This window comes from Pseudorca crassidens, chromosome 1 (genome assembly GCF_039906515.1).
Source record: "Pseudorca crassidens isolate mPseCra1 chromosome 1, mPseCra1.hap1, whole genome shotgun sequence".
Lineage (NCBI taxonomy): Eukaryota > Metazoa > Chordata > Mammalia > Artiodactyla > Delphinidae > Pseudorca > Pseudorca crassidens.
This window is the reverse complement of record NC_090296.1, coordinates 15,758,991-15,774,068: the sequence shown is the minus strand read 5'-3', so window position 1 is coordinate 15,774,068 and position 15,078 is coordinate 15,758,991. Positions and strand designations below refer to the sequence as shown.

General features: G+C 33.8%; 1 protein-coding gene across 5 annotated transcripts in view; it reads right to left on the bottom strand.

Moving 5' to 3' along the window:
• Positions 1-15,078, bottom strand: part of EML5 (EMAP like 5) — a 166,215-nt gene that overhangs the window by 119,029 nt on the left and 32,108 nt on the right. For all 5 annotated transcript variants that reach the window (XR_010941171.1, XM_067728372.1, XM_067728383.1 and 2 more), the window contains exons 2-5: positions 13,470-13,629; positions 4,950-5,048; positions 3,063-3,131; positions 1,428-1,613 (exon numbers count right to left, since the gene is read on the bottom strand). Coding sequence is in view for 4 of the 5 variants with exons in the window: in XM_067728372.1 (XP_067584473.1) it covers positions 1,428-1,613; positions 3,063-3,131; positions 4,950-5,048; positions 13,470-13,629 (514 nt within the window). In the remaining variant the exon portion in view is untranslated. The remainder of the gene's footprint in view (positions 1-1,427; positions 1,614-3,062; positions 3,132-4,949; positions 5,049-13,469; positions 13,630-15,078) is intronic.

Sequence of the window (15,078 nt, the reverse complement as noted above, 5' to 3'; positions counted from 1 at the left end):
TTAATATCCCTAATATGAATAATATTGAATATAAATAATATTGAATAATAATATTGAATATGAACAAATGAATAAAGGAAAGAATATCCAACAACAACAGTAACAAAAAAAGAGTACAGGATAAGAAAAGCCAATTAACAGAAAAGGAAATTCAAGTACAGTTGACCCTTGAACAATGCAGGTGTTAGGGGTGCCGACCTTTGTGTAGTCGAAAATTCTAGTAAAACTTAGAATTAGACCTCCACATCCAAGGTTCTCCATATCTGCAAGTTCTGCGGTATCCATGGATTCAACCAACCACAAATTGTGTAGTACTACAGTATTTGCTATTGAAAATAATTTGCATACAAGTGGACCCTTGTAGTTCAAACCCATGTTATTCAAGGGTCAACTCTAGTCAATAAATACATGAAATTTCACAAATAGACAGGAAAGCAAACTAAAACAAATAGTTATTATTTTTCACCCAGAAGACAAGCAAAAATTTCCAAGAGTGGACACAACCTCTGCTGATGAGTATGAGGAAGAAACTGGTATTTTTATATATTGATGGTAAAAATGTGAATTGCCACAACCTTTGTTAGAATCTGCTATTTCTGGTCTTTAGGCATTTTGCTTAAAGCAAGTCCTGCTCTAAGTGGTTCTTTAATATACTTAATATGTAATATATATTGAATAGTGATTCATATTAATATATGTAATCACTTTTCTACTTGAGATTGTCCTGCTACCAAAATGGCAGCTCTGTGCTCTCTAGCTCCCCTCACTATGTGAGGGACTCAACTGCTAAAAAAGCCCAAATCAAAAAACACTAAAAGGTTTTTGTTTGTTTGTTTTCAAAACTTTTTTTGGCCATACCGCATGGCATGCGGGATCTTAGTTCCCCGACCAGGGATCGAAACTGGGACAGCCAGGGAAGTCCCTAAAAGGGACTAAACACTAAAAGGCTTTAACAACAGCTTTTTTTTCCTGATAACTTATTTATATGAAAATCTCATGAAGTACAAAAATTAAATTCCTTTGCCACTCACTTAATGAATCAATGATATTAAAATTAAAAAGTTAATTTTATCCTAGAGCTATCCCCAAATTTCCCACTGGTAAATTGGCTACAAAAGCACTAGCTTTATTCTAATGTGGTTAATCTAGGATACTTTTAGGTTAAATTTAACAAACTTTTTTTCAACAATGAAAAAGACACCATACTAAAGCAATGGTTTGAACAAAATAATAATTATACTAATTTAATTGCATAATGTTTCTTCATTGAAATCTTGAAAACAAAAACAAATTAATTCAATTGTAATAGTAGTTTTCAAGTTACTGAATTGAACAGAAAGTCTGCTATATTATGGAACCTTTTGTTCTAAGACAGGAAGGTAAGTAATTAATACCTAAAAGTATTTAAAATATTTAAATATACTTACAGTATGAGCTCCTTGTATTGTTCGTATAAGATTAATTCCTTTCCAAACATATATATCCCCATTGAGTGCACCAGAATATGTTAATTCATCCCTTGCACAGGCCAGGCACAATATTGTCTGAAGGTCACCAGTCTTACCAAAGACCCCTCGTTTTGGGGTCAGAGCATTTCCACATAAACTCCAGAACTAAAAAGTACATAGTATAATCGAATTACCAAAGAATGCTCATAATATAACCAAAAACATTTCCAATACTTTGATGCTATATTAGAGCAGCAGACTAGAAATTACCTAAGAAACTCCCTTACGATACAATAGCGTTCAATGTTCACATCCTCATCTTAGTGTTGTCATTAGCTATGTTATAGCAGATAAATCACTGTTTCAATCCTTACTGTAAGAATAAGGTGGGGTTGAACTAAACTATTTTAAAAATATGCTGTGTTTTCCTTAGGTTTCTGGAAAAAAAACTACATAATCTTTTAGACAGATTAAAAAGTTGGGAAGGGTTAGCAATGAAAATGAAGCTAATATTCATTTCTTCAGTCACACTGGCAGTCACATTTCAAACGCTCAAGAGCCACATCTAACTAGTGGTTACTCTATGGGACAGCACTGATGTGGATTCTAGAACAATGGTTCTTAACTCCTGCTGAGCATCAAAATCATTTGGATAGCTGGGCTTCACTCTCCAGAGATTCTGTCTCAATTTATTTCAGTGGGGGGTTCAGGTATATTGCGTCATTAATTTCCCCCAGGTGATTTTAATATGCAGCCAAAATTGAGACTCACTAATTTAGAAGAAAAAAATAGACTGAAATTGGGACTTACTGAAAGGAAGAGAACCAGCTATACTTATGCACAGAAATCACGGAGATTTTTAAATTTAAAAATCATACATTGATTAAAGCATTCATTAGCTATTTGAATGGATAAGTGATCATTTTTAGTTCTTTAAGGCTTCAGATTTTAAACTTAGATCTTTAGGTCTTAGAATAAGATCTTGAAGATCAGGTAAGATCTTTTAAGTACATAATATTAATAAATCATATTACTTTAAGTGGCAATTTACTTATTATAAAGTTGAACTTATTCTCTGGGCCTAACTTCTTTACGCAGAACTATCTAATGTGTATACTCCTGCCCTGCCCCATATTCATTTCTTTCTTTCTGCAAACATTAACTTTACCTGAATCCACATAAAAGAACAAAAACCCTCATCATGAAGATTTATGTTTGACTTCCCTATCTTCTTCCAAAAATGAACAAATCATTCCAAATGTGTATCTTTCTTATTTTTAAGCTTTACAAGTAAAGGAACTGCTCAGCTTTGAAAATATCAGAGAGCAACATACTAATCTCTTTTTCATCCACCTCTGTTTCTCTCTGTCTCTCTCTCACTCTGTCTCTCTCTCTCTCTCTCGCTCTCTCTCTCTCTCTCTCTCTATATATATACCCACGCACGTATATACACACACACACAAATATGTGTGTGTATGTGTGTGTGTGTGCGTGTGTGTGTGTGTGTGTATATATATATATATATATATATATATCCTAAATTGTAGTGTGATGTGTGCTTAGTGGCAGAGAATAAGTAATCATGACTATTATAAAGCAAGACCCTTCTAGTACCTTGATATGTTTTACACCACAGCTGACCAGTTTATTTGGCTGGTACACATCCCAAGAAATATCAAATATCTGTAAACAAATCAGATTCATGGTTAAAATACTTATTTCCAGAATCATTTAAGAATCCTGTCCAAAAGCCCAAATAGCCCCAAACCCTACATATCATAAAACAATATTCCTCAATAAATAATAATCAGAACCCTACACTTCAAGATCCTATGAGAAATAAAGTATGTAAATGATAAGGAATAAAAACTATTTCTTAGTTTCTATGAACCATATGAAACTACTAGTGGAATGGAAATTAACATCTCTTTCTAATTTTTTAAAAAAATTTGGTCTATAAATAACAAGAATGATTCAACAGAAACAGGGAATGAGGCAGGTAAGTGCATAATTTCTAAAGAGGAAAGATAATTAATAGAACATACACAACACTTATACAGCCAGAAATAGAGAACATTTTTGTAGCTTTCTATCACACAGAATTACTTACATAAAAGATCCAAACATTTATTTCACAGTAAAAATTCTGTTTCTAGTTTTCAGTTTTTTTAAATTGTTTATGGGTCAAACAAAACTAACTTACATTTTGGAGATCCCCAGGCTTCATTTTTTTCTAAGGTTCCATAAATTATAAATACACACAAACAATTTTTTGTTACAAAATCAAACAAGAAAAAACCCAGCTGAAATAAAATATGCATTAAATATATACTTAATAATAAATGAAAGAAAAATTAATATTTGAAAAATAATCTCATAACAGATAAAAAACAATTCTGCTATCTGGTAGTCTTTACCATGTTTCTTTGATATCTGCCTGCATAATCACCTAATATGCTTACTACCTCTAAAAATTTACCAAGTGATAGTCTTTAGTGATAATGAAGAAAGAATACATCTTATAAATTAACATTTAACAACTCACCATACATTTAATATACAGATTAAATGAAAAACATACTGATGCACCTTTAAAATACTAACCACAAAAATACTTTTCAAAAATTCCAGTGACAGTACCATTTTTCATAGTAATCAGTCTATTTACTAAGTCCAAAGTACTAATGTGTGAAATGCTTTGATCTAAGTAAGTCAGAATACACAACTGTCTAATAAAATGTACCTAACACTTTAATAATTATCTAAATTGTGTTTGCGTATAACAGGCCCCTCTGAGAATCTGCTGAAAACCAAGTTTATTTTCCAAAATGCAAATACATTAAAATTTTTTATACAATTTTTACAGATTCATAGATTTTCCCCAAATAGAATCAACAACTGTAGCTCCTGTGTTGGTTCAGGTTAGGTGATTATGCAGACAGGTGTCAAAGAAACATGGTAAAGACTACCAGATAGCAGAATACAGCAGATACACCAAAAAATCAGACATTTTAAAGAGTTTAAGACAAAGTATTCATTATATTAATTTCATACAACTTGGAATAAGGAATGTATTTTTAACAAGTTTCCAAAGTGAAAAATGTTAGGTCTCTAACATAATTTCAAATTCATACGTGCAACAGTATTCACCTTAACTATGATGCATATGTGATAAATCAAACTGAATAATAAATAGAGCCTAGGCATGAACCATTCAATTTTTAAATTTAGGTTTGAATAACTTAAAACTCATCATTTTTGCCAAAGCAAACACTGGGTTAAAGGTTTTATGCTAAAACTATACATATCAAGTCATGTTTTTGAGTACCACAATACATATACGCATCCTAAAATTTTATGAGTATTTATAACTGCATTTAAAATTTTAAATTCCACATGAGCAATTGGCAATAACAAAACACAGAAACATAAAATCTCCTGACTCTTCTCTGGCTTTTTCCCACGCAGTACCCATTAGAAACTCCAAAGGAGAATACTTACTCTATCTGTGTGACCTGGAGCCATAGATAACATTTTTCCTCTTTTCCAATCCCAAACGCAAACTGCATTCTTTGAATCAAGTCCAACTGAAACCAAGCGCTGAATTATGTCCAAGAAGACCAGGGAGCAGGGGGAATAAAAAAGTAAACAAATAAAAAAGGAACCAAATTATAAATGGCAAACAAATTCTACTCATGGGTATTATAAACATCAAAACTTACACACTTATATTTTATAGACCTCATAGAGAAAGGCTGGATGTATTTCATCTTGTTAATATTTGCATATATGTGTAGTTCTTCATATGAGAAACAGAAGAAAGACTTCCATTTCTAACAGTAGGATTGACAGAACACCCTAAACATCTCTCCTGCCAAAAACTAAAAATGCTAGATAAAATGAAAAAACATCTTTTTAAATGCACTGTTGAGCTGTCAAGGAATTAAGAAATCTGAGAACAAAAACAAAGTGATTTCCTATGGGAATCCTGGAAGTAAGAGAGCTCCTATACCCACTTTACTCTAAAGGTATCAGCTAACTCCTGGTAAGCCTAATTTTTGTTCTTCAGGCTAAAGAGGAATAGGAGATAAAGTTTAGGGCCTGCCCAAGGTAGGGATTTGAATTGCAGACCTTTGACTAAAGCAGTAACTCCTCAGAGTAATGGAGAACAAGAAACCATCCCGTTTCAAAGAAAGGGGCAGTGATGCATGAAGGGGAAAAAAACCCTCCTGAAAATATGTAGCCACAAACAACCTTCACATGGTTGTAGGGCCTATGTCCACATGAATCATGAATCCTTCAAATGAAAAATTTCATTCAGAGTGGTCCTAAGGGTTGCAGAGTTTTCAAGCATTTTCAACTATGTGGCACAGGCAAATATAAATCCTATATGGAGGACTGATACATCAATCCATCCCTCGAAGAATTCCTACAAGTAGCAAGTCAATAAAAAATAAACTTAAAACAAACAACCCCCACACCCAATAACCAGAGGAAATAAGGGACCATGAGTGAGAATCAGCAAGTCACCAGAAACAGAACAATCAGTCTTGAAAAGTATCAGACATTGGAATTATCAGATAATATAAAATAAGCTTAATATGAGTAGAGAAATAAAATTAAGGCTTCAAAATATCTTCATATGAGACAAGAATGGGAGACCATAAAAAGTATCCCAGCAAATTTAAGGAAGCAAACAATTTCTAGAAATGAAAAATAAATGAAATTAAAAATTCAGTGGAAAAAAGAAAAAAATACCTCAGTGGAAGAGTTATATAGGCGATTAGAGGGAGATGAAGAGACTGAGCTGAAAAGAGGGGACAGTGAGATGAGAAGTATGAGAGAGGTTAGGAAACATGAAAGATGGCCCTTGGTCATGAAGGAGTATTAGGGTCTGAACTTGCCCCCCTGCCATAAACAACTAGAAAACTGTACAAAATATATAAAACAAATATTTTTGGACATTCTTAACAGGAAGTGAAGCACTGTAAACCCTGAATGAGGGGGAAGCAAACAAGGTAAGTTCTGCAATTGCCCCAGCCTTCATTTAGGTGGCATTTTCCAGACTATAGCACAGAAAGGTGGAAGCCAAACAGAGCCCAGAAGACTTGCTGATTTGAGAAGACAGAGCCTGGAGTTCAGAGAGGCCAAGATGGCTAGAATTTGCAGAGCAGAAAAAGAACTCTAGAAAATCTGTTTATGGGTCCCCTTGAGAACACCAGTGCTTGCATGTATAAGGTGAAATCCATGAGGCCATGCAAAGAACAAATTCTGAAAAAAGAACAATTACTGGGGAGCTAAAGCCAAACAATTCCCAGAGATCATAAAGGGTCAGGATCACTCAAATTCCCAATAGCAAGAATGGAGGTATATCCTCGAATTCACCATGTATTCAGTAGAGATTCCAGGAGGGTCACACCATAGTAGTGAAGTTAAACCAGTGGTCCTAGAGGAAAAGCTACTCTAGGCTTGACCAAAAAAAGCTTGAAAGCAAGCTTTTCAAAAGGACCAAACTGATCGACAAGGAACTTAACTACCTACAAAAACAATGTCCAACATGCTTTAAAGGGATACAACAAAATCCAGCATTCAGAATATAATATACACAATGTCCAGCATCCAATAAAAAAAATTACTGAACATGTTAAAAAAGAGGAAAATGTGACCAATAACCAGGAGAAAAATCAGTTAATAGAAACAGACCCAAGAATCACAGAAATGATTAAAATTAGAAGATACTGGCTGTTAAAATGGAAATGTTCAAGATGCTCCAGAATTATTTTAAAACAAACACATAAAGAATAAAAAGAGAAATGGAAGATATAAAAGAAAAACATGTTGAACTTTAAATATAAATGTTAAATTATCTGAAATGAAAATTCACTCCAAAGGATTACCAGCAGCTTAGACAATGAAGAAAAAATAAATGAACTTGAAGACACAGCAACAGAAACTATCAAAAATAAAGCACAGAAGGAAAAAGGGAACAAAGTAACAGAGCCTCAGTTACCTTTAGAAAAATTTCAAGTGGTCTAACGTACAGGTAATTGTGATTCTAAAAGGAGAAGAAAGATGGAAGAAAAGAAAAACAAAACTGAAGAAATAATGGCCAAAACTTTCTCAATTTGATAAAAAACATAAACCCACAAATCTAAGATGCTCGATAAACTTCAAGCAGGATAAATCACACACACAGAAAAAACACATCCACACACATGGGCATCAAACTGTTGAAACCAGTGCTAAAGAGAAAAACCTTAAAAGTGGCCAAATAAGAGAGAGAATTTTGGTGTGTAAGGACAAAGATTTAAAAATAATCCTGGGCTTCTCATCTGAAGCTATGCATATCAGATGACAATGAATAACCTCTCTAAAGTGCTGAGGGGGAAAAAAGTCAACACAGAATTATATACTTACCAAAAATATCTTTTGAAAACTGGGTCAAAATTAAGTCTTTTTCAAATAAACAAAAGATGAGAAAATTCATCAACAAATCAGCACTATAAGATATGATACCAGAAGTTTCTTCAGGCAGAAGGAAAATGATACCAAAGAGAGACTTAATTAACACATATCAATGAAGAGTACCCAAATGGTAAATATGTAAATAAGACTTTTCTTACTTTTAATTTTCTTTGAAAACTAACTGTTTAAGGAAAAATCACAACAGTTATAATGGAGTTTACAAAGCATGTAAAATGAATGAAAATGAAAGAAGTAAAATGAATGACAACAGTAGCACAATAAACAGAAGGAGAAAAAAGAAATAGCAGAATACATATTTTCCCGTATTTTTTCAAAGTGCACAGGAAACCTCATGAAGATCACAAAATTGTGAATTACAAAATAAGCCTAAACAAATTTTTAAAAATTAAAATACAGAGTATGTTCTCTGACAAAGACAGAATGAAATCAGAATAACAGAAAGTTATGCAGAAAATCCTCCAAATATCTGGCAACTATCAGTACAATTCTAAGTAACCGCAGAGTTAAAGAAGAAATCACAAGGACCCACCCACAACACGTACTTTGAAAAGCACTGGTTTAGAAGTAGGGGTAGGCAAATTATAACCCTCAGGCCTGTACCCTGCTTTCTGTAAATAAAGTTCTACTGGAACACAGCCACACCTATTCCTTTATAAGGTGTCTATGACTGCTTTCACACTACAATGCAGAACTGGATTAGCTGTGACTCCTGCTACTGGAGTAGCTGAGACTGCATAGCTCAAAAGCTTAAAATATTTACTATCTGACATGTTGTAGAAAGTTTTGCCAATCTCTGGTTTACAGCACAGATTCTGGTACCAGACTGCCTAGGTTTAAATACCAGCTCCATCTCTCACTAACTGGATGACTTTGGGCAGTGATTTAGCCTCTCTGTACCTTAGGTTCCTCACCGCCTAAATAGGGATAATGAAAAAAAATCTCATAGGGTTAACATATATAAAGGAATTAGAAGAATGCTTGGCATAACCTTAATGTTATATAAACGTTTGTTATCATCATTATTATGATGTTCCCATAACCATAATTAACTTTAAGAACCCATGCCCTCCACCCGTCTGAATGAGAAATGTCATTTAGTACCTAGCTAGAAAGTTTCCACATAGTAAAATTACTATCTAAGTCCCCAAATGGGTAGAATGAATGGCTTGCATAAAAAGATACAGAATATATTTTGTATCTGGCTCTCCATGAAGTCACACTTGCAGAAAGTCCAAATGAACTAGAGGAGATGATTTGCTCCTCCTAAGAGTCTTTAATATTTGGGAACTAGAGAGTAATCAGCAAATATCTAGCTAAAACAAAGATATCTACCTCTTGCTATAGTATACTATGTAGAGATTAAAATTCACAAGACAAGTATAAAGTGAGGAACAGTCAGAGGGGCACTGCCCTTTCTATCAATGCCTCTTCTCTCTGGCTAAGTTCATCACACACAAAGTGAACCACAACTGGTCAAAAGCTTTAAAACTCCATGTACCTCAATAGAGCCCCAGAGCATCTGGCTCTGCACAGGCAGTAACAAAATAGACCTTCCTCTGTAGCCCTGATAAACATATCATGGCCAAAATCAACCTCCCTAACAACAGGTTAAGTAACAGCAGAGAGGAAAAGATAAAAATAACCAAGCAAATACTACCCCCTCTCTTAGCTTTCTATCATTTTTTACTTCATCATCCTTTCTCACAGGTGAGGAAGAGCATAAAGAAAGTTTTCCAGTGAAAGCAATGCTGGAACCATATCTTAGAAGATAGAGACAGTCGGGTAGAAAAATAAGAGAAAATTCACTTAAGGCCAAAGGATACCAAGATCAGACAGCTCATGGTGCTTTCAGGAAAGAGCTAGTACTTTGGTGTGGCTGAGGGGAGGAGTTGCCAACGGGGAAGTGGCAGGAGACAAGACTGGAGAGGTAGGCCAGAAACAGGAGAAAGAATGAGCTTTGTTTTTTAATGAGTTAGAATAAAGAGAGAACTCAGTTTTAAACATGTAATAAATGGTATATCTATACGACATTCAAGGAGAGTATATGGAGGTGAGGAGAGAAGCTGAGGCCACTGTTAACTGACACAGGAGTTAAAGTCATGGATCTAGTAATCACCTAAAGAGAATAAGTGAAGTGAGGGGGGCTGGGGAAAGGAAGGCTACAGACTCCTAGGAACACTGACATTTAAGAAGCAGACAGAAGGAACAGCTCCTTTCAAGATAACTAAGAACTAACAGTCAGATAGGGAGAAAGAAAACCAGATAAAGAAGGCTCTATCCAGCTTCCCAAATTTCTCCCTGATCCTATTCCCAAACAAAATCTTGGTTGTGTCCATTAATTAAACCGGAAGTATAGCTGACCTTGAACAACATAGATTTGAACTTCCTGGGTCCCCTTACACACATATATTTTCCAACAGTAAATACTACAGTACTACAGGTTCACAGTTGGTTGAATCCACAGACATAGAGGAACCGTGAATACGGAGGGCCGACTACAAGTTATATGCAGATTAACCCCTGTGTTGTTCAAAGGTCAACTGTATTTATTAAAAAGTTCTAGCACACTAAATACTCAAATGAGAAAAGTATCTTAATAGGCACAACTAGACGAATTCCATGAGTTCCTGCAAGTGTGAAACATATTCAAATAATAGACAAACGTAAAAGATTCTAATATGGGGGTGGGGGGTCCTTGTGATCTCAGTATTTATTAAGTGAGGACTAGTTGTTACAAATGTTACAAAGTAAAAATCACAAATTTTGCAAAATATCCAGGACTTAATGTAGTAAATATTGATCAATTCATAAAGAAAGCCATCAGAAATTAGGATCTGGCAGAGCAATGGAAGAGATGAAAACTCAAAACTAATACAATAGGCACTTGAGATATGTCTAGATATCAAGAGATTACTAAAAGGTCCTTGGAAAAATCAGTGAACTCCTTTAATATTTTTGCAAATACGACTCTTCATAATCATGTACCAGCATATAATCGACAAAGTTAGGCTGAAAAATTAACATTTTATTCTTAGTTCATTCTATAAATTAGCAGAGTTTTAACTATAACTTAGATTTTGTTAAATATGGGAATGTGTTTTTATAAATTATCATTGTGTTTTCAAGATAAAGTATCAAATTCTCCTCCTCCTACCCCTCTCTACCATTTACTATGAAATTTTAATCTGTTTGATGTGGATTTATATAGCCTTTTCATGCCCTAATTATTCTCAATGAGGCAGACTTCCAGTATTAGCATGGATAGTCAATCCATTTAGAAGAAACCCTCTGGGGAAAGAGAATTCAGCATACTACCAACAGGGAGACTCATTCATTGGATAAACCTTAACTGATCATTTACAGTTTCAAATCTAGTAGAAAATGCAAAAATTATACAGTATTTCCTAATTGGTATTTCATAAACAGTTTACAGATATTAGTGAATAAATAGATATGTTCCCAAATATATTTCTTAACTAAAGCATCTTCTCATTAACATAATTTCAGAAATACTCTTAACTTAATCTTCAATTGGCAGCAGTTCCTTACAAGTTTTAACTGTACTTAAGATGGATGAATTCCTTCTGAAATATAAACAACCACCTCCTAAGTTCCATGTTTGGGAAGCAGTAGAGCATTGCGGTTAAAAACATGAGCTTTGGAGTGTGACTGACCTGGGTTCCCGCTCTGGCTCCATTTACTAGCTGTGTAACCTGGGGCAAGTTATTTAACCTCTCTAAGTCTCAGTTTCTTTATCTGTAAAATAGAGATAATAATAATATCTATTTCATAGGGCTGTTGTGAGGATTAAATGAGATAATGTAGGCTTAGTACAATGTCTGACACTTAGTATGTGCTCAATAACTTTTAGCTATTATGTTTTTTATAAGCTTACATTTTAAAGTAGCACATTCTTATGAAGATCTGTGAAAATAAAATGCATGTACCCAAGACTTTTCTTATATGTTGCTTAAAGTAAGCAAAATTTAAAGCTTCAACTAGTAAAAGCTATGGGCATGATTTCTCCTTGTATGTAAGAGAATTTCCTCAGCCATGCAATACACTGCATTTAGAAAGGGCAATTTTAAAATTAAGAAGAAAACATCTATATTTAAAGTATACAGACATTTATAGTTAAACCATTGTGGATATCATAATACCTTTGGTAAATAATTCTAAAAAACAACTTTGTTGGTTTGTTTCATAAAATATAATTTCCTGTGAAGTAAGCAAAGAGTATTATTCTCTTCCTTTTAAAAAGGAAAATGAAGTTTTGATATGAGGACATTAAGGGACTTGAAAAATAACAGAAAAATGGGAAATGAATTAAGGTTCCGGAATTGCCAATCACTGCTACACAGTGGTTCTAAACCTAGAAACACATTTTTTCCCCAAATGAGAGGTTCAAGTTACATCTTTATAGATCTCTTACCGGACTCTAAACAGAAGGTATATTAATCTATGCTACTCAAAGAAGCTATTTCTCAGAGTTGAAAATAAAACATCTACTGGCTGTCATTTTCAAGTGACTAGAACAAAACGTAATCTGTTTCTGTAAAATATAGATCTACAAAATTAATTTTAAGAATTAAAAAGCAGACAACTAAAATTCTTCTAAAAGTTAAAATAATTTTTAAAGTCTAATTTCACTATAAAACTTTTAAAGACTGTAAATTAACTAAATCTGCAAAACCCAACTTCTTATCACTTCTTAAATATGTTTTAGGTACAACAAGTTCCATGAAAGCACCACAAAAGAGCTGTTAGCTTAATTTTTTAAAAATCGATGACTAGAAGTAAATAATAATTTGCAAATTGATTAGTAAGTGGAACAAAGATTACACCTTTTGTTATGAACTTTGATTTTATATAAAATAGCTCATATTATAAAAACTGCATTATTTTCAATTAAAAATATAATTTTGGGCTCCCCTGGTGGCGCAGTGGTTGGGAGTCTGCCTACCGATGCAGGGGACACAGGTTTGTGCCCTGGTCTGGGAAGATCCCACATGCTGCGGAGCGGCTAGGCCCGTGAGCCATGGCTGCTGAGCCTGCGCGTCCGGAGCCTGTGCTCCACAACAGTGAGAGGCCCGCGTACCGCAAAAAAAATAATAATTATTTTAATAGAAACCTTTAAAATAACTAAAAATTAAAATGTTTACAGCTCTACTTAGAGAAAGTGAATTTTCCTAAGATATCTTCCATCTTTCCTATTAACAATATAATACCTGGAAAAGAGTTACATGTAAAATTTTCAAGAACAACCAGGTAATGTTCCACCGAGTCAGAATCACTTTGGCTCTAATAGTAGTAATTAATTCAACTGAAAAGTTCTTGATACAATGAAATAAAAACTCATTATTATTCTTATTTTTCTTATATATATCTACCACCCACCCCCTCTACCCACCTCCACCTTGAATAAATGCTTTTTGTCAAATGCTTTCCAATTTAATATTTACAGATTTATAATAATTTCTTATAGTACACACTTTAAAAACACAGTTTACAAAAAGAAAAAAAATTATCACATACCTGTCCATCTAAGTCAAATGCTAAGCAAGCTATACCATGTGTATGAACATCCTTTAGAACTGATATGGTCTGCACAGTGTATGAATCCCAAACACAGATATAAGGCTCTTTCCCAACTTGTCCTGTTGCCACCAATACTCGTTCAGGATGCAATGCAAGGCTGCAAAATAAATAAATAAACAGATTTAAAACTGCTTACAGAGCTGTTATATCAATGTGAAAATTAGACTTTAGTTACTTATTTACTTAAAATAATTTGGCCTTAAAATAACTTCCATAAAAATCCATCTTAAGAGTTACTACTTCAATGGTATATGTAATAATCAATTATGATAGACTTCATAATCTTGTAATATGATATAGTGTGTGTAAACTTTTCAAAAAAAGAATTCTCACAAGTAGTCAACTGAACCACAGCAATGAAGCAGTAGCAACCCTACCACATGCCAACTTCTCATCTGGTATTCATCTCATCTGTTTTAAGCCCTCTCTCCCATTTACTCTTTTATTGTATAAAGTTAGACCAAATGTTAGTGTCCAAAAATAGCACTGAGTAGCCCTCCTATTATAACATTAATATTAAATTACAAATCCCATTTAAAAAAACAGAAAGGTCACCCATAATTCACAGAAAGTAGTCTGTAAGTCTTTAAAAACAAGACAAAGACCAAATAGTTGGTAATGGTTTATGTACATCAGTAGAAGGCAAGCAATGAATATAAATTTCTCCTTGATAAATTATTCCACAAGTATATTTAGATGATCAAATTCTCCTTTGGGAGAAAAAAAAAATCACTCCGAGCATCAGGGTGGAAGATGAACTGAAAGAGGGAAAAGTTAGGAGGGCATTAAAACCGAATTAACAGATTTGATGTACAGAGTAACAGAAAGGGAACAGTCTAAGATGACTCTTGGGTTTTTGGCTTGGGCATCTGGATGGCCTGGAGTGGTATCATCAAGTCAGGGAATACTAAGTGAGAAATTATGGAGAGAAAAGTTAAGCGGGAATGGAAGGTTGGTTCAACATATTAAAATCAACCAATGTAATAAGTATGTCATATTAATAATAACACCCAAACCCCCACACATGTTCATCTCAATAGATGCAGAAAAATCATTTGACAAAAATCTAACCTCTTTCATAGTAAAAAACACAACAAACTAGGAATTGAAGAGAATTTCCTCAACTTGAAAGGGCATCTATGAAAATGCACAGCTAATATCACATTTAATTGTGAAAGCCTGTAAGTTCCCACTATAAGTACAAGAACAAGACAAGGATGTCAGCTCTTGCCACTTCGCTTCAACATGATACTGGATATTTTAGCCAGGACAATTAGGCAAGGAAAAGAAATAAAAGAGAGAAGTAAAACTATCTCTACTTGCAAATGACATAATCTCATACATAGGAAACCCTAAGGAATCCACAAACAACAACAGAATAAATCCCAAGTAGAGCTAATAAATGAGTTCAGCAAGGCTGAAGGATATAAGATCAATATAAAAATACAAATTGTATTTCTATACACTAGCAACAATCTGAAAATTAAATCAAGAAAACAATTCCACTTATAACAGCATCAAAAAGAACAAAACACTTCGGAATAAA